We start from the raw sequence: 21,786 nt of genomic DNA on the forward strand, positions 1-21,786 counted from the left end.
CGCATACGGATACTGTAATGGATTAAAACACCGTTGCATAGTCCTTATAGGCAAGAATGACCACTGCAAATTTAAACTTCAGCGTTATGACGTAACGTTCTTTTGCAAATAATCTGACCCGACAAAATTTACATCCTGGCAACACAGTGCTATAACGTACACAACATATATATGCACATTTGGTAATCATTCAATAATGGGTCCAGTCAACATTAGGCAGGCATCATTTTGCCTTAGTTATAGAATATAGAGATTGGTTTTGTGAGACTTGAAATCCGGTGTCGTTGACGGCTAGCCCGGTTTATCTCTGTTGTTGTCATACAAACTTCAGCCGTACTATATATGGAGATAGGATCTCCAAACTGCTAGTGGTGACTTACTAAAAACTTCAACATGGACTCACGAACATGATATCATAACACCAGGCTGCATATGCAAAAGGCATCGACAACCACGGATTTAATCTCGGGATATTAAACAGTCCGCTATACTGAAAGAAATGTGAGACTGGCAAGGCATTAAACTATATAGGCTTACGACTGATTCTTGTGCTAAATGAGAAAGTATAGACGACTATTAACTACCATCCCATCAAGTAGGCTATACATTGTGCAAAGCACGTCTCAATAGCACCCTCATTTAAATGTATTTCTTCACGAATAAAAAACAACACTAGGATTGCACAAAAAATCACTAGAACACTTGGTCAAGTCAAATAAGACTAAACCTAGTGTAACACACCAGGGGTGGCACCGTGGCACCACTTCTCTCATCTCGAGGTTTTCATGGAAATGTCTCCGTTCATTTCCAGTATAGGCCTGCATAAGTGTCGAACGGTTGATGACCAATCGGTAAATCCATCGCAGTATCATCGCCACTTTAAGGCCATGGTGAAATTTTGTATCTCCGTCAATATTGCAAAGTTTGGATCAACGCCGAAAGTATGACTATTCCCTCGATAACCACATCTGACCTCCCTATGTCAGTGTAATCCGCTTGTTCTGAGCACGGTTCTATCCGAGACTGTAGAACTGATGATGTGATCTCTCGAGTGATCATTTCGGTTGTCCTGACGCGATCGGTAGATCTTTGAGGAGCGACACAGACTCTTGCACGATGTCTTTGGCTGTTTGCAGTGTACTGCCACTGACAGAGCGCACTTTGGCTCGTAGTGCAAGTCGGACTTCGTTATTTATGTTTATTTTACGAGGCTTGACCCGTGTCGATTTCTTAGTCGTCGGAGATGGACTCGTCGGTGTGTCCGTGAATGCATTTCCCTTATCGGTCACAGGATTGTTTCTGTCCATTGGTGCAGCACTGGCGCTGTTGTTCCGATCTTGGCTGGGGTTTGGTGATGCCGTGGATGATACGGTGTTCATTGACGACTCGACTTCTTGAGTTAGCGATTGCGAGCGTATCATGTTTACGACCTTTCGCGACCGCATTCTTGCTGCTTTGCTCCTCGACTTAGAAGTTAACTGCAGGATTGCTTCCTCGGCGCGATCGGCTCGAAACTGAAAAGTTAAATTTTGTTTTATGAGTGCATGCATGTATTCGGTGACTTCTGCATATGCACGAATGTGTTGGAGGGGTCTGCATTAATTTTTATGGACAGTAAATAAAACTTTACAAACATATATTGCTAAGAAATATCCTAAATTTCATTTTATCTCAATAAACAATATCGGCGTACTAGCTATGCTGGTGTGTGTGTGAATGAATGAATATTTGTACGGAGGAACAAATTTAATGAGATTTCATCAGATGGGCGGCAGGATAGTAAAGGTGTAGTCTACAACTAACTGTACGTAGCCTACACAACGTCAAATGCTCAAGTTTCCACATGGCGGTCATAGAGATATAACCGTTGTTATTCCTGGTATAGCACGAAGTACATATATTCCTTTGCTATGAGCTATACCTATACTTCAAGTTGAAACCTGCTGTAGGTTTGAATGTGTTTAAGCCATACCTTCATTGGCATACACTTCGATAAATGCCCAATATAGTGAAATAGTATTTAGCAACGGTGTATACGTATAAAATATTTAATAATTGAATTATTCGTCGTCAATCATCATCAAACAGGGAGAAGATGATTTACTGAAGCATCGGTTATCTTTGCTGAGCAGACCGCTATCTACGGTCGGCCGATTCAACGAAATATGAGCTCATCTGGATTTGATCTTAGATTTTTACGATATTAGGTACCATGTCTGGAGAGGGAAGATTTGGATACTTTCTTATTCAAAGCCATGATTTTGTTAGTTTCGATGAAGTAGCATATATATGACCTTTACAAGACATGATAAGGTTGAAATGCTAATTATTTTAACAATGTCAATTGACTAGTGGTGCGCGGCTAGACGTGCGTTACTCAACGCTGCAATAAGTGGTCACAGCCGTAAAAAATAGGTACCACTGCTCCATACTGACAAAAAATTAAATGCGACATAGCGAACAGGCCCTATTCAATATAAATAATAATGTACTTAAGTTGCCACTGGCCCCAGGTAACCACTGGAATGACTGGCCTTGCGGTTCATTGTATCGGGATGGATTTTTGTTTCTCGCACGACCGTTTGATACGTACTGCAGCGCAATTCCTAAAATTCGGTCACAGTGCCGAGGGATATAACTGATACATTTATATACTCCCGTCAAATCTACCGCAGTCACTATACAGGACCTCACGCATATAAGTTGCGACATTTTCATGGAGTGAGAAACGGTAATACCAACTTCGCCAAATCCATTCGCATCATTGCTATGTTGCATATTCACTGATTCGGAATTATAAAAAATCAACATTGTAAAAGTAGCAATGATGATAATATTTTTATATGTTGATGCGTATAATCGGCCACATTATGCGTATATAGAAGTTGCACACATAGACGTATAGATTGGATAAAAATGTGAAGGTACCGAGAAAAATTGCAAGAAAAAATATTTTGTAACATTGACGGGGTTGCATCATGTGACAGTTAAAGTTAGAAAGACGGCACGCTACCTTCTCCAGTTCCATTTGCGCTCGGATCTGTCGGGCAGCTTCGAATGCTGTCTGTGCAGCTTTTTTCCATTCCGCTATTTGTTTACTCATAAGACGCGATACCGAACCTTCTAAAGTGATCTTCGACGACAGTTCAGTATTCTGTTACGTACGAAATTTCGTTAAAGACAAAATACGGTTTGAAGTTTACCAATAACTCACTTGCTGCGCCATATCACGATCCACCAAGTCAGTCAATCTCTCTTTCGTTGGCGATACAGAAGTAGTGGCACTACTTGATGCTGCACGAACTGTAGTTTCATTCATAGACGAACAGCCCTCATTAGATGTACTCCTTTTGTAGCTGCAGTAACCACCGATACCACTCTTAGCAAAGTCCGACTCCGCACTGTCTAACGCGATAGATTTTGAGGCGGGCTCTTCGGTTAAGTAAAATGGCGACGCACGTTTGCTAGAACCGACTGCTTCAACTGAGACCGGTGAAGTAGTAGTGAGCGTGATGAAAACTTTACGATTCGTGTTAGCTCCGGTTATTTTCGGACTGATCGACATTGTAGGAATCGTTGACAATTCTTGCGTTGAAATACCTGCAGGGTGTTCGTTATGAACAGTGGCAACTGAATCAGAAGAAGTAGTCAAGAATTGGGCTATGATCGCGTCGTCAGATAGTAGGTCATTTTGATAGCATGACGACAATGCATCGCCGACTGCCTCCGTTAATGCTTTTTCTAATAGAGCAGCATCATTGTCTGCAATCCCTCCTGTTTCTTTCTGAAAGCACATTTCTGAATTCGGAGTCATTACAGTATGCGGTTGCTCGCAAGTTCTCTCTTGATCTGGGGAATGCATAAAGGTATTTTCTCTAGTCGAATTGTCAGTTCCTAAATCCTCCACCGGCAGTGAACAGGCGTCGTCTTCACATAACCCGTCCACTTGGTAGAGTTCTTCTAATTTGTCGTCGTACTGAAAATCGGACGCTGGATAAGCCGCCATTTCAAGCTGCCAAAAGGGTCTGGTAGGAATAATCTCTTCGAAATCGACGCCGCAATTAGACATACTGCAACAAGTCAAGTCAATATAAATTCACAGTGGATCATAAAATAATCGAAGTTGTAGTCATCAGACCGAATCCCTTATTAAATGGATCATTTTGTACGAGTTGAACGTATAATAACGCCACATTTTTTCCTCGATTGCTTTCACGTGACGGTGCGTGTGGTATCATTTTTGAGCAACATAACTTTTGAATCTAGCGCGGGAACCAGCTGATTCGTCCATATTTTTAGAAATCGACTTTTTATTAACTAAATCCGCAAGTATATGAATAGCTTTTCGTTCTATATTAAGGCAGCTGTAGCATAAAAATAGAATTCGCGATATCTGCAGGATATCTATATCACGGGTTCTGACGTCAAACGGTGGCCTTCGGCGACATTTTCGATATCGATCGCTTGAGGATTAAAAACGCGACATTGTTTTGTACTGTTAGTCGGATCAATGTTGTAGCCTCGAGTGTTTCACGAGGCAGTGACTTCACTTTGCAAGATATCGGATAAGCATTCAGACACGCAACAACAATGCGTATATACTAATGAACCAGTGCTCTCATCGGTCTCATGTCGTATTATTATCAACACCGCCATCATCACTTGACCATGAATCACAAATAATGTTTGTGCACGATATCGACTTGCATATAAAGTCGTATCGTTTGGATTTTATTAATCAACATCGGTACATTGCAAATCTCTAACAAAATTGCAAAGATAAAACCCTGGAAAATGCTGTTATCACGATCCAGATGCATATTTTCAGTCCTTCTGTGGTATTGCCCTGAATATTTTATTTTAATGAGCGTAATTGAAATTCCAGAATCCTGCCAGGGACATCAGGAGACATCTGGGGTTACTCCAGATTAGTTGAGGACTAATGGGCCAATAAGATGACCATCGCCCGAAGTAGCAGCTGGACATTGAAAACAATACTAATGGGATTTCATGTCTTCAGCACTTTTTGAACTGCTCAAACAAGTTTCTGCCTTCACCCGGAGCTGTCTTTATTTACGCTAGAAGTAACTACGGGTACATTGTGGCGAGTTAGTGTATTGTGGTATAATCCACAGCTGCAACACCAGTGGTTGTGGATTCGAATCCGACCGAGGTCGACTTTGGAATTTCTACCCAACTCTTGGAGGTTGTTGGAGGTTTTTCTTGGTTCATTCGCGTAGGCGGCGTCTTATAAAAGCCTAGAAGTGGGCCGCGAAATAAGTCGGCAGAATATCGACCTAGTGTAAATGACCATGGTAGTCGACAAACACCATGAATACAACAAACAGACACACTACGGGTGCATTGGATCTCACAGGAACGTGGTAGTAAGAACTGATGTATTTGACCAACTCAATACGGGCCACTTTTCAAATTTCGTTTAGGCCGCGGGCCGCAAGAACTGGATATTGAGAAAAATAGGCTATACTGTTACGTCGGTATACAACGCTCACGCTGTGATCTCTAACATGGGCGACAGGTATAGTTACCACAAAACAAGTAATATTTTATCAAATATATACAAATCCAACAAAAATATCATGATCATCAATTTGATATTATTTTGAATTATGAGCTGCGCACGATACCTGACCGCGCTTTTCAGCGACTATATAAAGAATCGATATTGGGGCTAGCGAGACACGGTACTAGCTGAAATACTATCTCCTTGTAAAGCTTGATCTAGTGGGGAAGCCCTAAGCCTTTTCTTAGCGTCTCAGTCTTGATAGTGTCTAGGACCTAGGTCATTACACGTCAAGAGAATATGCCCACTGATATCCGCTAATTCTTCCTCCATGGACTACTATTACCATCGCCGATGCCCTATCAGCTAGTTGGGAATAGTGCTGTAGAGCACATCAGGAGAGTAGATTATTTTGAACAACAACAGCAACAACAACAACAACAATATTTTTAAACTGAAATCAACTTCAGCATTTCAAAATGCAATTGCAAAATATGACCTCTCGGGCCGCATGTTGGTGACCCCTTGTGTAGCTTATACTGCATTGCAAAGGCGAAGCGAAAGCACCTCTCAAAGTTCAGTCATGACTGCATGAAAAGTATGCTACAATGGTATTATGCCAAAGCGTCCCCAACTCACATTTCACCAGAATTGGAGATTACAGAAGTCATCTTTTGGTTGTCGGTGCTTACTCCTATACACCACAAAGAAGTGCATTACAAAATATTGACGGCAGATTTTATTCATATACCTAATCAAGTCTTGAGTTGTTCGACTACACGAATGCCGAGAGTAGGCTAGTAATGATTACTTAGTAAATCGTTCCAACAGAAGTACAATTTGCTTGAGTACAATATTGACCTATAAAACACTTGTTAGGCCACGCTTGATAATTTCTATACGTTTACGATCTATTATTAGACAACAAATTACATTGATGCCGCAGTAGAACATTGAAGCATAAATAGCTAAAAATAGATAGCTGCTACAAATAGGAATAATACTATTATGCCAGTCCTCTGACCATTTGGACCTTAATCCGACATTATTTTCCGGATATACACCTATTAAAAGTTACAGTAACAGTGTTTGAAATGTCAACCATAGATCAAGAGATCGCGGTTTATTAAAACAAATATAGACTTCGACGATATCGAGATAATCACTATCTTTGCGATTTCCGCGATTACTATCTAAGATATATCCTACAACAACCGACGACAGCATACTATATTAATGGATTACATTTTTGCTTAGGATGTTCGTATAGTCGAAAGACGAAAGAACTTCATATTGGTAATATAGTCATTAAAAGCTTTTCGTCTGACTGTGAATTGTTAGTTCATGTTGTATAACTACTTCGATTTTTGGAGGGGTATCAAAACCAAACTAAAAAATCTTGTGACACTTGATCGTGCGAAGCACGAAGACAAATTTAGAGTTGAATATATCTGCCCACAAATATTCTACTTCAATTCCACTTTTATCTGCCCACTATTATTTACAAAATAATCTTGGAAATAATTAACATGATTGTGAAAATATAATAAGCGTAAATCATCGACTTAGGAAAGATGCATGCTTTATAGCTTTAATTTTCTGACAAATATTACACTCTAAAACGATTCAATGACATCAGCTCATGTCGTAACTCTGTTTTCACTCATCTTGGAATACTCGATACTGATTTGAGGGTTAATTGGAAGAATTTGAACCTAGTATTCGGGTTAAGTATGTAATGTAGGCCTACTCAGAGAGAACAACCCTAATTCCCGGAACGAGTTTGAATGTTCACTGAAAAAGCCGTCAGCCATCACTCCATCACCTGACGTGATCGCCATCGTATACGGCTGTGGACATATGATGACTGCCTTTATGGAAAGGGTCGTATACTCGTATATGACCATTTTAGAAATAGCCAAGTAAGCCGTTTAGGTCGAGTTAACAGTCTTGAGACTGTGAAAATGTAATTTTTCAATATTTTAGCAGTTTCTTCACCGCAGCACCGAAAATTTATTACCCAAGGCGTCATGGGTTCATTGGAGTGATAACATAAGATTTCATACATTACATTTCTGTAACGTGGCGACTGCAACATTATTTATAGGTCTCTAGACATCAATCATATTTTGAAATGCCAGATAGGCCACATTTTAATTCAATATGTTCTGATCATTCAATAGTAGGCTACAGTATAGTTACAGTTCACATCATCACAATGTTAGGAAATGAGGAAAGATGCTGAACGTTTAGCCAGACTAAGCTATATTCAGACCAGTCGTGTCCTGATATCAGCGTAGCATGTAGGGATTATCTGGTCGACTTTTAAAAGTGTAGGGGGGAGCATCTTACCAATGTTTTACTCAGTTCCACCGATCACTGCCAACGTATGTGATCGACTATATACAATGCACGCATTCTAACCACACAGCATTCAATATCTTTTATAGCTCAAACCAAATTTCACGATCTCGCTTCAGTGTAAAGCGAGTCCGAAGCGGTTTATCAATTGAATGTCTTATTTATTAGGAAGATGTAGATTGTGGGTTACGGAAGTAGGCCTACTCCTAAATACCAGGGCTATTGAGCCAACTCTTAGCATTCCAATCCGTCTTGACTGGATTTACAGTGGGACACTATGACTGACTGATCACAGCAAACCTGTAATTTAATCTGAGTCAAATTCTTCCTTGTCGCAATCGCATAACGATTTCGACGAAAACAATCAATTTCTTTATGTAAATTATTGTATGTAAATTATTATGATGGTGTTGATGTTACAAGTTGTATGTATAGATCGGTGTGTTCGTTAATCGTAAGACCTCCATCCCGAAACCAAGCAATTATCGTCCAAGAGGTCGCAAAATGTTGACAAAGGTCTCAAGACACGAACGAAACAATATCTAATTGCTCGTCACTGTTACTATATTTGTTTCGTTGATTTTCATACTTTCGCGTATCTTAATTAAAAAACATACAGTATCTTCAACCTGGTTGAACGGAGCCGTGATAAAATGTCGGTCCGGATGCGTTTATAATTTACACGCAATTCCGAAACGACTTGCTGTGCTGAGCGCGTCTGATACTAGGGCTCGGAAATTTTCTACTCATTTCGTGGAGTACTTTTTGCTCGAAAACTCTCTTGCGAAGATGTATACCTTTCTCTCTCACCACATCCTCCAGGACCTGTGAGTTTCGGATGTCGTTTTTGTAAGTTTCGGTGCGAAAGCGGTGTATATTAAAAGATGTGACTTACTTTCTTTTTGTAATTCTTCCAGCCGACGTTCACCATCCATAAATCGAAAGCTTGCTTTTGCGTGAGCATCCTCGCACTCGTGTGATTCACCATGTCGAGAATCGTTCCGACATTCCGTATGTCACCCGTCCCGGAAGAATCTGCTCGGTTATGTAGGGTCGTGATACTTCAGAGTGGCATGTTTTAACTGTGAATCCAGGGATACCTAGAACTACGGAGTTCTAGATATCCCTTCTTTTCATCTCACCTAGTCTTTCCAGAGATACGATCACGTGTCTGGGGAGTACTAAGCATTCTACTCTGCCAAAGGCCATGATGAAAGCGTCCGTCATATCTTCCCCTGCTCCGAAATAATCTCCCGGCTCAAGCGTACCTGCTCATAAGAGACACATCATACATACGACATCATACATAACAAAAATGCAATTCGGTGAAATGCGATACATGTTATGCAAGGTATATATAGACGAGAGGTTTGATATAAGAAGTTCATCAATGCCGAGCAATCCAGGCCAGGAGCAACCTATCACAAAGAATAACGTGTTTATTTATTTATTTATTCATAGAGTTCTTTAGTTAAAGAAGAAAACAATGCATGCGCGATCTTATTCACCACAAGAATAGTAGTTAGTATATCACAAATTATAAATAGAGCAATTACAGTTCATAACAAATTACAAAGAGCATCTCAATAGGTGGTCAAAGTAGTCAAGAAAGCTACTCAAGTAGAATTAGAAGTAGCGACGAAAACATCTACTCGAGTACGAGTAGAATTAGTCCTTTTAAAAGCAGCCGAAAACTACTTGAAGTAGAAGTAGAATTGACTGACTTTATATCTACTCAAGTGAGTAAGTAGTTGTCAAAACGATCGTAATTCGTTCGCATAGACTGCGGAAAGCTGCTAATTGCGCTATCCGAAAGGTGCAAAGAGCTTGATTCATACTGATACATCGCAGGAAGTATAAATTTTCGACAGCATAAGCATTCGTCCGCATCATGGGAGTAAAATGATGGCATTGATATGGGAATGCGATACTAATCCTCTGTTTACTCGAACATCCCGATTTAGAAAATATCATGGTATGGCGCCCTCTCCCAAGGCCCATTAGTTTGGTTGAAGAGCAACACGGAGAAGGGGTGTTGGATACGGTGTTAACACTTTGCGCGATTAGTACACGTAAATTAAAAAATTGGCTGATCGTAAAAATGCCCTATATAGTGTGGCTTTATTTTCAAAAAAATAGAGGCATTACTACACTTGCTTTTATACTTCAATATGTATGTTCTCCAGACGAAAGAACTGAAACTAATTAGAACTCAAAGTATGATACTGGGAATTGGAAGAGAAATACAAATACTACTTCTATAAAGCGGAAAATATATTTCATGTCTTTTGCCCAGAAAGTTTCAACAGTGGTCTGCTAAAACAGGTGTAAAGCTTAAAAAAAAGTCAGAGTCCACTTTTCCAGATTAGGACACGCCATGAGCTGCTAGATTACAATATGATAGGTAAATGTTAGATTGCGAAATTGTAGTTTCGAACGCAAAAACATGCTATCTAAAATATTATATCAAATATATTGCGGGGTATATACACGGGTTCGAAAATATATATCTGGCATATGAGCTTGTTCGCATTCACAGCCAGATATCGAATGATACAATTAAATTTGCTGAAGTGAACGAAAGTATTAAAAAAATCTCCGCTTCATTTGGCTGGTGGATATAATCCGAATGATTCACTTCAACTATAAATAATGTCCGTGTAAAGCGTCAATGCTATTTAGTAAAGTTAATTTGCATATAGGATGTTGAATTTGAAAGAAAATCCTAATGATATGTTTTTTTTTAAATAATTGTATGTCATTATGAGTCAAATAGTAGTCCATGGCCTGAGTGATTGGAATTTCAATTCGACATGCCTCTTTGTCGACTCATATATTCAAAGAAGAAATTATTTACAGAAGCAATGTTATCACTGTTTATGATATAATATAATATATAATTATATATGTTATAGGAAATAAGAAAGGTGTGAGACTTCGGCCCATCTTCGTGATCGGTATGAGCCTTGGCGGTGGAGGTTTGCTTTCACAAAGAAAAAATCGAACTGCCAAAAATAAAAACTATAAAATGCCAAAAATATGGCTTTTTGAAAATATAGATTTTTATAAAAGTTTTAGATAGAAATGTCAGCAAGTATTGAAATGAGTCTGCATAAAGCCACAATACAAGTGTGTAACGCTAAATTCCTAAATTGAGGTCCGTGAACCCTTCGGAAGGCCGCGGTTTACCGTCCAAGGGATCTATGTTATGCAAATGAAAATCTTAGGGTCGAGGGCAAAAAGTTGAGTGCTGAAATCTGGATTTACGATATACTGTGGATGGATCAACCAGGGTAGCAAATGATATCCAGCAATGAGGGATGTAGCTCAATGACGAGGTATTTTCCTGTTGTCACTGCTCGTGCGTTTTGTTACCTCATGTAGCCGACACGCGCCACCCATGCTGCATCTATGCTTAATGCCTATGCGTATATATAATTCCATTTGCTTTCAACTTTTAATGAAAATGTCAGCATGTGGTGCAATCACTAATAAACTGTGTCCCGTTGGACAATAAGGATATATATAGTTTCATCAATGAACAATTGAACATACACACGTACACAGCGCAAAATGCCTCAGTCGCCAAGAAGTAGGCTAACCCCCATCAACGCGCGCGCACCATAAACAAGCTTGCAAACATTCGGTCCTTTTTTTGTTTGCCCGTTGGATATTTTTTCATATTATATTGAATATTGAAGCCACACGAGATTTCGAACTATCGGTCAGCGAGTGATTGGCTGTGATTCAAAAGTGTCAGAAGCGATTTTGAATTGTTATCACAAGTGGTATTGTGATCTGCGTGAATGCAGGCAATTATGCACGCATATCGAATCGACTATTCGGATAGACATTGCAGAAGCGGTTTGATATCAATGATGAGCGGATAGTTCTTTTCGAGACTCCGAATCCCTCCGACAACTTTAGTGTCTGAGGAAAACTCCCTCCGACTCCGAAGAGCTCAATCCCAGACTCCGAGATACTCCGATGAATCTCGTCAAGTATCCGAAACAGTGACAGGGATGGCACATGGTACAACATGGTACATGGTTCGCATCATAGTATTGTTTACTCTCCAGTCCCCAATTGCAGTGCAGATGGTTGATTTTTATGCACTTGGCAATCATTATTGCATGTTACCCGTCATATTACAACTTTACAAAGTGTCAACTGTGTCTGTTTTGGTTTGTAATCATAATCAATAGTGTATTCTGGTCAGAGCTATCCAAAGATATCGGGGACAAAAGTTACAATACTCCGAAAATATATCTGTAGTAGGCCCCTAAACTCAAACTTCGCTCCGACTGTCACAAAATCGGCAAAACTCCGCTCCGATGCTCATCACTGTTTGGTATGTACGGTCGACCCTGTGATATGATCGATTGGTGTGAAACATTTTGCAGGCCCAGAACAATTTGGATGGTGTAAGGCCTGCGGAACGGGTTTTTAATTTTGCTTAGTCTGAAAGGTTTGAACTAAGATTATATTGACTAAGAAAAAGGCAAAAACACTAAATTCACCAAAATATGACTACGCCTACTGTTTTTGACAAACTGTACAACACAACTCGACTAGATTTCAGCTTTCATCAGTCATCGTTATGTGTAGTTCGATACGGAACTTTATTATTCAGTCTAGCAATCAGCGTTGCCAATTCCTAATAAAATGGGCCTTGCAAATGAACTAGAAAAGCCTATACGCGGCCCGAGGTTTCACTTCGCTATTTATGTATGGCCATTGGCCAGGCTGTCAAAAATTTGCATATACCCGCGATCTATAGCTAACCAAGACCGACGATTCTAGCACATTCACTAAAGAATTAATCTAAATATTTTAGGCTCATACTATGCCACGAAGAGGTCGAATGCGAAATCCATGTTTCGTCAATTTGCATCTCAAAAACAGCTTACCAATGTCCAAAAAGCGGGTTTGTATGATTTGATTTCCCAAGAGAGGCTGCGGGTCCTTGGGTGCCAACGCCAAGATCGTCTTCCCAGTGCAGTCCGGCGTGGCAATGACTTTGATTTTCTAAATATTTCAGAATTGCAAACCATTGTGTCAAAAACCAAACATCGTACTGTACAGCAACGTCAAGTTCCTTTGATTCGTATCGCAACGAAAGAAGATACATTACAGATACACTATATTGGATGAGGTATATTCGGCCAAATTTTGTGAAGCACGTCGCATCACGCTGCTGGTATCAAGTACCATGACTACTCGCATGTACGACTCAATTTGGATTGACTGCTGGCTTCCTCCGACAACAAAATGGGAGGCAGGTCCAACGAAAACGATACCTCTCTCTGTCATGTCAATGCGCACCCCGGATAAGAGAAAAGCGACAATTTACACTAATCAGATGTTGGGTCGATTGGAAGGCACCAATTAGTGTCAATCGATCGTCCTTCACGAATACGGGACAAGATAGTAACTCGACTCATCGATAATAAGAAATGATCACCTGCTAAACTATTGTAATCCCGAGGTCAATGGGGAAGAACGAGTGAAAGCCTGGTCTTGTAAATTCATTTGTTGCGTAATTTTATTCCCTATTAGAGAAACTTTGTTGTAATGATTCCCTTTCCAGATCTGAATAAAATGCTATTCCCATAAACCCGCAGATCTCTGAACACGACGTTCGTCCGTTCACGGCTTTATCAAACGAAATGGATGTGGGCCTAACCCTGCTAATCATTCATGCATACAGTAAAGTTGCATAATTTGAGGAAGCATTTTGTCTTGATGGCATGTTGTTATTGTTGTGTTATTGTGGCTTCATTCGTCACAACTATCGAATCTGCAACATCTTTCGATCCCAACTTTTTGCGACTCATCGCCCCCTTTTCATGCTTCACACCGATCATCGCCCCCCCCCCCCCAAATCGTGGGAACCGAAAAATGGGCATTAGGGTTGTTAAAAAAAAACTTTTTTTTCCAAATCTCACTCGCCTAGTGACTAAATCGTCAGGTTGTCCAAGAAAACGATGCACACCAAATTTGACTCAATTCCAACCAGTAACGGCCGTGCAATCTTGAATTGAAATTTTTAAATTATTATTAAAAATAAAAAAATAAAAATTCTCAAATTTTTCTGTCAACCCCATGAAATTGTTGAGCTGTCTTCAAAGACGATGCAAAACAAATTTGAGTCAATTCCGACTAGTAGAAGCGGAACTATTTGAGTTTTTCGTTGATAATCCGCGGATCAAGGATAATCCGAGAATTATCAACGAAAAACTCGAATAACTCCGCTTCTACAAGTCGGAATTGACTCAAATTTGTTTTGCATCGTCTTTGAAGACAGCTCAACAATTTCATGGGGTTGACAGAAAAATTTGAGAATTTTTATTTTTTTATTTTTAATAATAATTTTAAAATTTCAATTCAAGATTGCACGGCCGTTACTGGTTGGAATTGAGTCAAATTTGGTGTGCATCGTTTTCTTGGACAACCTGACGATTTAGTCATTAGGCGAGTGAGATTTGGAAAAAAAAGTTTTTTTTGAACAACCCTAATGGGCATACATAATGTAATCACTGGCGAGTTGACTAAAAAAAGGCTCGACTGGCGAGTTTACTAACTTTTCGACTCGACCTCGAAATTATACTTTTACAGCTAAATTTTCGTGATTTGACTAAAACAAAGATCATTTCTCCGACTCGACTCCAATATAGCCGTTTTAACGCGCCATCGCCCCCCATTATTTTCGCACCCTAGACCGCCGAATCGTCCCCTGGGTGGCGATAGCGCCCACGTTGAGAACCACTGATCTAGTACAACCTGGTGCTGGTAACGATCCACTTCTGACACTTAGATAGACCGAACGATTGCACAGGATACTCATTTCTACAATCAGGAATAGGCAAGGTAAGTGGACTTTCCATCAAGATTGTTGAACTATTTAGAGAATAACTGGCAATGACCCTTTAAGACATTACCGATTTTCCAACGATCGCAGGCAAGTCCTCCTTCCCAAAAAGTACTCTACGAAAATCGTACTTTTATAATCTTGCACAGTCCTGTCACGATGAAATATATAGGCTCCTTTTTACTTTGCGGATCCGGCAGTATAATTTTGTCGGAGGAGAACTCTTGAATCTTGCAGTTCAAGTTGACATGCCTCTTCTGAAAGTCGGTGCATTCTCTGTGTGGTTAAATAAGAGTATGTCGCCAGAGCATCGTAATGAAAATCAAACCAGCATGTCAAAATTTACTTAAAAAAGGGTATTGCTTCTATCATATTTAATCGATCTTTCCATTCCTTTTCGTAGCTTCTTCGCAGCACTAAATCAAAATCCGGTTTGTCGACGCGTAAGAATTGTGAGGTACCTGGAATAGTTGCAATATCTGAAAACATAGGACTCCAAAAGCTTGGACTAACAGCGTCTATGGTGACGTGCCCATATAGCCAGACGAGAAATTAGGTGAAATAATCATCCGATGCTAGATGGTAAAAAGTTCTTCACATTTGCTCCTTTTGTACGGCGAGGGATGTTGTTAACGTGAGGTTCACGTTCGCGTTCTGTGTGTGAACCTCAGAAATTTAGAGGTTCACGTTCACAAACGAACCTTGGTAGGTTCTGCTCTGTGAACCTTTTTCATATAGTACAATTTTCTCTTCATTATAAATTCTTTGGTTGATATATATTGCATTTCAACTGCGGGCCACTATATGCATGGCGCTGACAGCATTAAAAAAGTCATCACTAAACGAGCGTGCACCTTGACAATCTCAAAGATGTTACTTGCTTTGTTGCAATAGTTTGTTCGAATATTTAGTGACACTCTGCTGTGAGATTGAGCCGCAATCACTCAACATCAAGAGCGAAATACACTAAATGTACGTAGTCAGCGAATGATGCTTATTCAACCAACCAATGAAATTGATATCGTTGCCTGATGTAAAAAATCTAGCCGTTGGCTACTAATGTATAACTTGTTGATGGGGTGATATCGGTAGCAAGTACAGAAATCCGTTTTACACTCTGCTCAATATTAACGTAGCAATTACTCTGACGCCTAATATATTGTCCGTCTGACCTAGACCCTTGAGGCGTAGGCATATATTTTCTTGCAAATCTTCGTCGAAATTGTTGGCAAAGCGACGGAAGATGTTATGGGATTATTATATCATTTGATTGCCCCAGTTAATACATTTTGCGACGTTTAAGACGTCAACATGAACTTCAGCATTGTGGTATTATGTGGCCCGAGTCGTCGCTAGGTATCGTATACAAATAGGCTATCACTTCACTGAAATATAGGGTTGAATTAGCAATATGACGTCACGTGACGTCATGAGATTCACGTTCGCGTTCACACAGAACCTTTCAAAAAGGTGCGCGTACACATGAACCTGAACCTTTCATAGGTTCACACCATCCCCAGCGGCTATGTATATTATACCTTTGCAAACGATCGTGGCAGTCCTTGTACAGTCCTGTATCAAAGCAAGTTCGCCGAAACAAGAACCAGCCGCTATTTCTCCTACTGTTTGTGTTCGCTTCTCCAACGTACGGGTGTCCTCTTGTGTGACCTATTCGGTTCAGTTCAGTTTGAACTGTTTGGAATTTCCTCAGATCAAAAAAGATTGCTAATAGCGATACAATGAAAAGATATGAAATAGTAGAAAAGACGTAGGGAAATCAATAAATGAAAGCCCCACCCGGGCGTAGCAATATCGTAAAAATATAAGAACGCGTTAAATGTAGCATGCACAATGCACATTGAGCAATGTGCACCCAATGAGAAGTAGCCTATATACAATTATCAAAAAATAGACAAGTGATGTTGAGGCATGATATGCGGCACTGGGTTAGGGCGAAATTGGTGTGTGGTGTGGCGTGGCGTAGGCCTATACGCCAATCTCGATATACACGCTATAGTATATATAATATCCAGTGAATCCTCCTTGTATTTCGATTTCGACACCCTTCAACTAGATCAGGGGTCGGCAAATCCTGGCACGCGTGTCATTTGTGGCACGCGGGATGATTTTTCATAGCACGCCAGTTGATTTCACGCAAACGACATATTGAGACCATGTTTTTGCAAAAAAGTTAAACAAGTTTTCAAAATGTACAAAGCTCGTTAGGCGATCCAAAATTATTTCGTAAATCATCATGAAATATAGTCTTTTAGGGCGGATTTTACTCATCATGAATTTTTTTCCCGCACTTCGCGCGATTTCTCGGATCCAGATGTCTTGATTATAATGTGGAAACCTCAAATAAATAGTTATGTATGTCTTTAGAAAATGTTGTTAAAATCCATGCATAATGTACAGAAATGAGTCAAACGTATTAGCAGTTATGAAATATCGTCAACCGAATATATAGTATGAAACCGTTTGGATGCTTAAGTCTATGAGTTTTATTCACTGTGCAGTGTGCACTGTGCAGCCTACAGAAGCGCAACTAGTGTACCGGCATTCCGGCGCTGGGCATTTTCACGCTATAGAAGACATGGCCTAGACCAGTGGTTCCCAACCTTTTTCGGTGGCAGGGCCAAATTTAGAATTTCAGAGTACGGTCGGGGCCGCACGAATACCAGGGCAATGAAAGGAATCCAAAATAGTCACCAAAATATGAAAATTGGCATTGTTCCGATCATTCGCTTGACGCCATTCGTCATTGTGTTGCCGCGCTCCAGTTGTTCAGAACAATCAACCTTTGCTGGCTATTTAGGAGTAGTTTTATTGCCCTGGCGAGATTTCAATTCGTATTTTTGGAATCAGTACGACACTTGCTTTCGATAAACACGACATATCAAATTATTCGGACGCTTGGGTCGCGAGCTATAGGACTACCAAATATGCTGCTTTTGCCGGCTAAGCAGTAGCCTACGCATCACGGCGTATTCAATCGTAAGTCACTTGTTGCACAACTATCCGTAAATTAGTTATCAATACCCAGGACCGTAACAGCACTTCGTCAGCCCCCCCCCCCAAAAAAAACGTTGCTTTTGGGCTCCCCATATGGTGATAAACCGAACTTCGAAGCCCCCAGACCCCCCTCAGGCTAGATGGCTGTTTACCGCTATTTATCACCTAAATCGGGTGTGCGTTTTAGGCAGCTTCTCTCGACTAATCACAGGAAGCGCGAAAAATTTCCATAATTCATGATTGAATCGGTCAATATAATCGGGAATTGCGTATATATTGGTATCAATTTTTATCCTCTCTCTGCTCACGTAATCAGATCGACCGGTTGAGCCGAGTCAGTTGTGTTTGAAAAGGTAGGACCACTCAATAATATTTAAACCTCTTCGGGCGTATACCCGTTGGCAGGAACGAAACAGCACTTCGTCAGGCCACCCAAAACACTTAGGTCATGAGCTCCCACAGGGTGATAAACCGACGCCCCGTCCCGTTGTTCGCTTCTGCCACGAAATCAGGATCCCCGTTTAGTGAGCCAGCGTGGAGTGCGAAAATTTTCGATAATTCAAAATAAAATAGGTCAATAAGATCGGGAATTGCATATATATTGCTATCAATTACTTGTCCTCTCTGCTCACGTAATCAGATTTACCGGTAGAGCTGAGTGAGGTGTCTTGGAAACTGTAGGGCCCGTAAATAATAATTAAACATATTCGGACGGGCGGACCCGTTGGTACGACTTCGTTACATGATGTTATTTCGTGACCTCCAGTCTGCAATATCAAAAAATATAGAATCGTCCAAACGTACCAAACTAAAAGATGCACTGGAAAATAATTCTTCCCTGCGGGATGGTAGCCTATTTGTCTCGTGAGGTTCAGATTGCCAGGACAGGAACATTCGGCGCCAGTCATTTAAACGCCTATGATCAATTATACCTATATGTATTTTGTATATACATAACGAAGTTTTCGGTCAGAGTAAGGGCAGTCTCGCTGACGATTGTTCTGGTACACTTCTTGGAGTCGCATGTTACATGACCTAAAACTTTATATGTCTTCGTGCATCGAGGCGCGCTAATGGCCAACGCCGATATGCCCACTTCGATAGATCTTGCGTATTTTATCTTGGTAAAAGAGAACCCAATAATTAGGGTACTTGGAAACTTGAAATCGCGAACAGTGCGAAAATTTTTTGAAAAAGTTGCATAAAATTTCATAAATTACTCTATAATTTATGCTAATTCACTAAATAATTTTGAGCCCCCTTCGAGCTGGCTCCCCCCAATTTGGGGGGCTTGGGGTTCGGCAGTTACGGTCCGGTCAATACCTAATATCTATACCTATATATATAGGTACTGCTCGTTCAACTGGAAAGTTAGGGCACATTGCATTGAAACAGCAGTGACGTAATCTTTGCAGTCTACTCACAACTCTCCTGCAATCCTAATTGAAAACTCGAGACTCCAAGCCAAGCAAGAGAATTTTATAAATATATATTTTTTTTCATAAATCGATTTCTAAATATTTTAGTGGGGGCCGCAAGAAGGCTAGCTGGGGGCCGCGGTTGGGAATCACTGGCCTAGACATAAAGTTTCGGACGACATGCTACCATGCGACCCCCATGCGGTGTATGAGTTGCCAAAATGATTGGAGGCGATAAAACCTTAAAACAAAATAACCACATCATACTGTCAAGGCGACGAAGTGACCATCGACGAATAGTCCAGCGCCCGCGGCTTGAGCCGCACGTATCAAATAAGACTAGCCGAGGAAAATAATGGGCCCCTTGTTGAAATGCGAATTTGGAATCGTGTTCGTCTCTCGGAAGGAGATATTCTTTTAGTTTCGTCTGGTGTACAAGCCATTACATAATATATGGAGCAGCGACAGTCTTTACCGCTTTACCGCGACCTTTGCAGACAAATCTAGTGTCAGACCGACCTTAATCTGACGCGAAACCGACTTGAATAATACAGGGAAGGGCACATTTGTCATCGTCATCAGACTATATCATTGTAACAACACAATCAATCACAGAAGATCGATCATTGCCCCATTGCGCGACTGAAAATAAATTATGTAAATATCACGTACATTTAAGCGCTAGGTCGGGTGCGGTAGCAAGTAGCGACCAAAATTTATTCCCTTCGCGACCAATCAAGAATCACTGGCGCGAAGAATGTCGTAGCCAGCTGCGGAAAAACGGTTGGTGGTATTCTTCGCTTGAAACGTGAAATATTTATAAATTGAATGTTTGACACGCAAGCTATTAAAAATGGACATTTTTTGACATTTTGGCACGCTGCACACAAAAAGATGCCGGCCCCTGAATTAGATAAATGATGATATTTTAGGCAAGCCCTAAATACACTTTATATATGTCATAGCATAGACGCCGTAAAAGTCCCAAGTTCATGGGAAGTGAAAATAAAACTTGTATCGATATTTCACTATGACGATGCCAGCGGACATTGAGAGAAGATTTATTATTACAGTGAAATTCAGTGATGCCTGTCGTCTTCTCCGGCCTTGTGCGCGACGGACAAAATGTCTTCAGGGTAAACAGACTTAACATCTGTCCTATTTTTAAAAAAACGTTGGTTGGGCGCCAGCATGTAGGATGATTTATGAAATGATTTTTGGCCCCTTGTATCTCGCCCCCCTCCAATTTTGCGGATGGGTGCGGTAGTTACGGGAGTGAACGTGTATCGACGGTTCGACCTCATGCTCTTTACAAGCGGATTGAGGCGATACGAGGGAGACATCTAGCGAGGAGTTTACACTAACCTGAACTGCGACGCTCCCTTTGACAATGAAATACATTGAGAAACCCTGATGTCCCTCACGTAAAATGACGCGGCCGTCTTCAAAAGTCTCGAAATGCATTACCCTCGCCAGCTCACGCTTTACTAACGGAGAACATTTTTCGAACGACTGAAGAGAGATCAAGTTACTCACTGTTGATAAATAGGCTACATAGGCCTAGAGTGATCGCAAGTTTTCAACCTTCATTTGATTGACGATTCCATGTAGCAGTTCGAGTTCCTCATCCGTCCTCTCCCAAGGATTTTTCAGCAGCACGAATTTTGCCCGTTTTGACAATCCAGTACCGGAGTTACCCGGTTTGAATGCATTGATGTTAAAGTGAAGAGTGTCATTGTCTTCATACCTGGTCCATTGAAAAGAATGATTTAGTTATCCAAATGAGTCAATATGGAGAATATCAACAGATAAGCTAAAGTACGAAATCACCAACATAATTCAACAATTCATTTCATATTACACTTTGAAGTTGCGGATTCCTAGTCCAAATACAAATCCAGAAATTCTCTTTTGTTGCAATTAGATCTGGAAGTAGGCCCTATATACTTCATTCATTCTCAAAGAATTGTGTTATCAACGTGGAATTCCTATTCGAAGTCAATGATATTAGCATGATAATTATGGTGCCTCACTTAAAATTTACCATACAAACCATGATAGCTGAGAACAGACTTATTGCTTTGTCGGGGATTAACTGCTATGCTTCGCTTTAGTAAGCCCACGGTTGGTTGCCTTTGAACTTCAGTTGTTTTATTCAATTTGAAACTTTACCAAAGTATAGGCTTACTGTTCTCGATAGGAATGCATGCTCATCCCAAAAATCACACAAGGCTCTCAAATAAGGAAAATTAAATCCCGTTCCCTAATTGGTACGTGATTGCAAAATTCTTACCATGATTTGATCGCTAGCTCTTCGGAACTGAGACCGTCCTTGCTTTCGAGAAGTGATATTTTCCATCTACCAGCTCGAATAATTGATCTTACGATATTTTTGAATGATCTTTTGCCATTATTGTTATTGGATAACATGTTCCATGTCAGTCTGTCAAGAATCGGGAATTTATTGTACCGGATGGTTAAATCATATCCTTGTGACGTAACAATGTTCAAGTTAACTGCTGCCATATGGTGTTTTTCAATTGGGATGCCATGTCGCCCCCGACTGCCATTTGGAATGCTCAAGGGTACCGCGAAAT

General features: G+C 40.5%; 2 protein-coding genes across 2 annotated transcripts; both read right to left on the reverse strand.

Annotated features, from left to right (window-relative positions):
- Positions 1-925: 925 nt before the first annotated feature.
- LOC145434157 (uncharacterized) lies at positions 926-4,194 on the reverse strand. The gene is made up of 3 exons (XM_080311472.1): positions 3,215-4,194; positions 3,014-3,154; positions 926-1,514 (listed from the first exon to the last, which is right to left on the reverse strand). Exons 1-3 carry the CDS (start codon positions 4,067-4,069, stop codon positions 1,056-1,058), a joined length of 1,455 nt encoding a protein of 484 aa, XP_080167598.1. The 5' UTR covers positions 4,070-4,194; the 3' UTR covers positions 926-1,055.
- Positions 4,195-8,404: 4,210 nt separating this feature from the next.
- Positions 8,405-21,641, reverse strand: LOC145434154 (cAMP-dependent protein kinase type II-alpha regulatory subunit-like). Its single transcript, XM_080311471.1, has 10 exons — positions 21,483-21,641; positions 20,774-20,936; positions 20,555-20,701; positions 16,295-16,424; positions 15,103-15,217; positions 14,888-15,032; positions 12,796-12,913; positions 9,028-9,153; positions 8,781-8,920; positions 8,405-8,710 (listed from the first exon to the last, which is right to left on the reverse strand). The coding sequence occupies exons 1-10, from the start codon at positions 21,617-21,619 to the stop codon at positions 8,564-8,566; spliced, it is 1,368 nt and encodes a 455-aa protein (XP_080167597.1). The 5' UTR covers positions 21,620-21,641; the 3' UTR covers positions 8,405-8,563.
- Between the last annotated feature and the right edge of the window lie 145 nt (positions 21,642-21,786).

The sequence above is a fragment of the Botryllus schlosseri genome, chromosome 2 (assembly GCF_051294905.1).
Source record: "Botryllus schlosseri isolate E-star chromosome 2, Bs_hap1, whole genome shotgun sequence".
Taxonomy (NCBI): domain Eukaryota; kingdom Metazoa; phylum Chordata; class Ascidiacea; order Stolidobranchia; family Styelidae; genus Botryllus; species Botryllus schlosseri.

Coding starts and splice junctions, on each gene's coding strand:
- LOC145434157 (XM_080311472.1), bottom strand. CDS start 4,069: ATGTCTAATTGCGGCGTCGATTTCGAAGAGATTATTCCTACCAGACCC. Junction 3,155..3,214: donor ATCGTGATATGGCGCAGCAA/GTGAGTTATTGG, acceptor CGTACGTAACAG/AATACTGAACTGTCGTCGAA. Junction 1,515..3,013: donor CGCAAATGGAACTGGAGAAG/GTAGCGTGCCGT, acceptor TTAACTTTTCAG/TTTCGAGCCGATCGCGCCGA.
- LOC145434154 (XM_080311471.1), bottom strand. CDS start 21,619: ATGTTATCCAATAACAATAATGGCAAAAGATCATTCAAAAATATCGTA. Junction 12,914..14,887: donor GACTGTGCAAGATTATAAAA/GTACGATTTTCG, acceptor TGAAATATTTAG/AAAATCAAAGTCATTGCCAC. Junction 8,921..9,027: donor CGTATCTCTGGAAAGACTAG/GTGAGATGAAAA, acceptor ATAACCGAGCAG/ATTCTTCCGGGACGGGTGAC.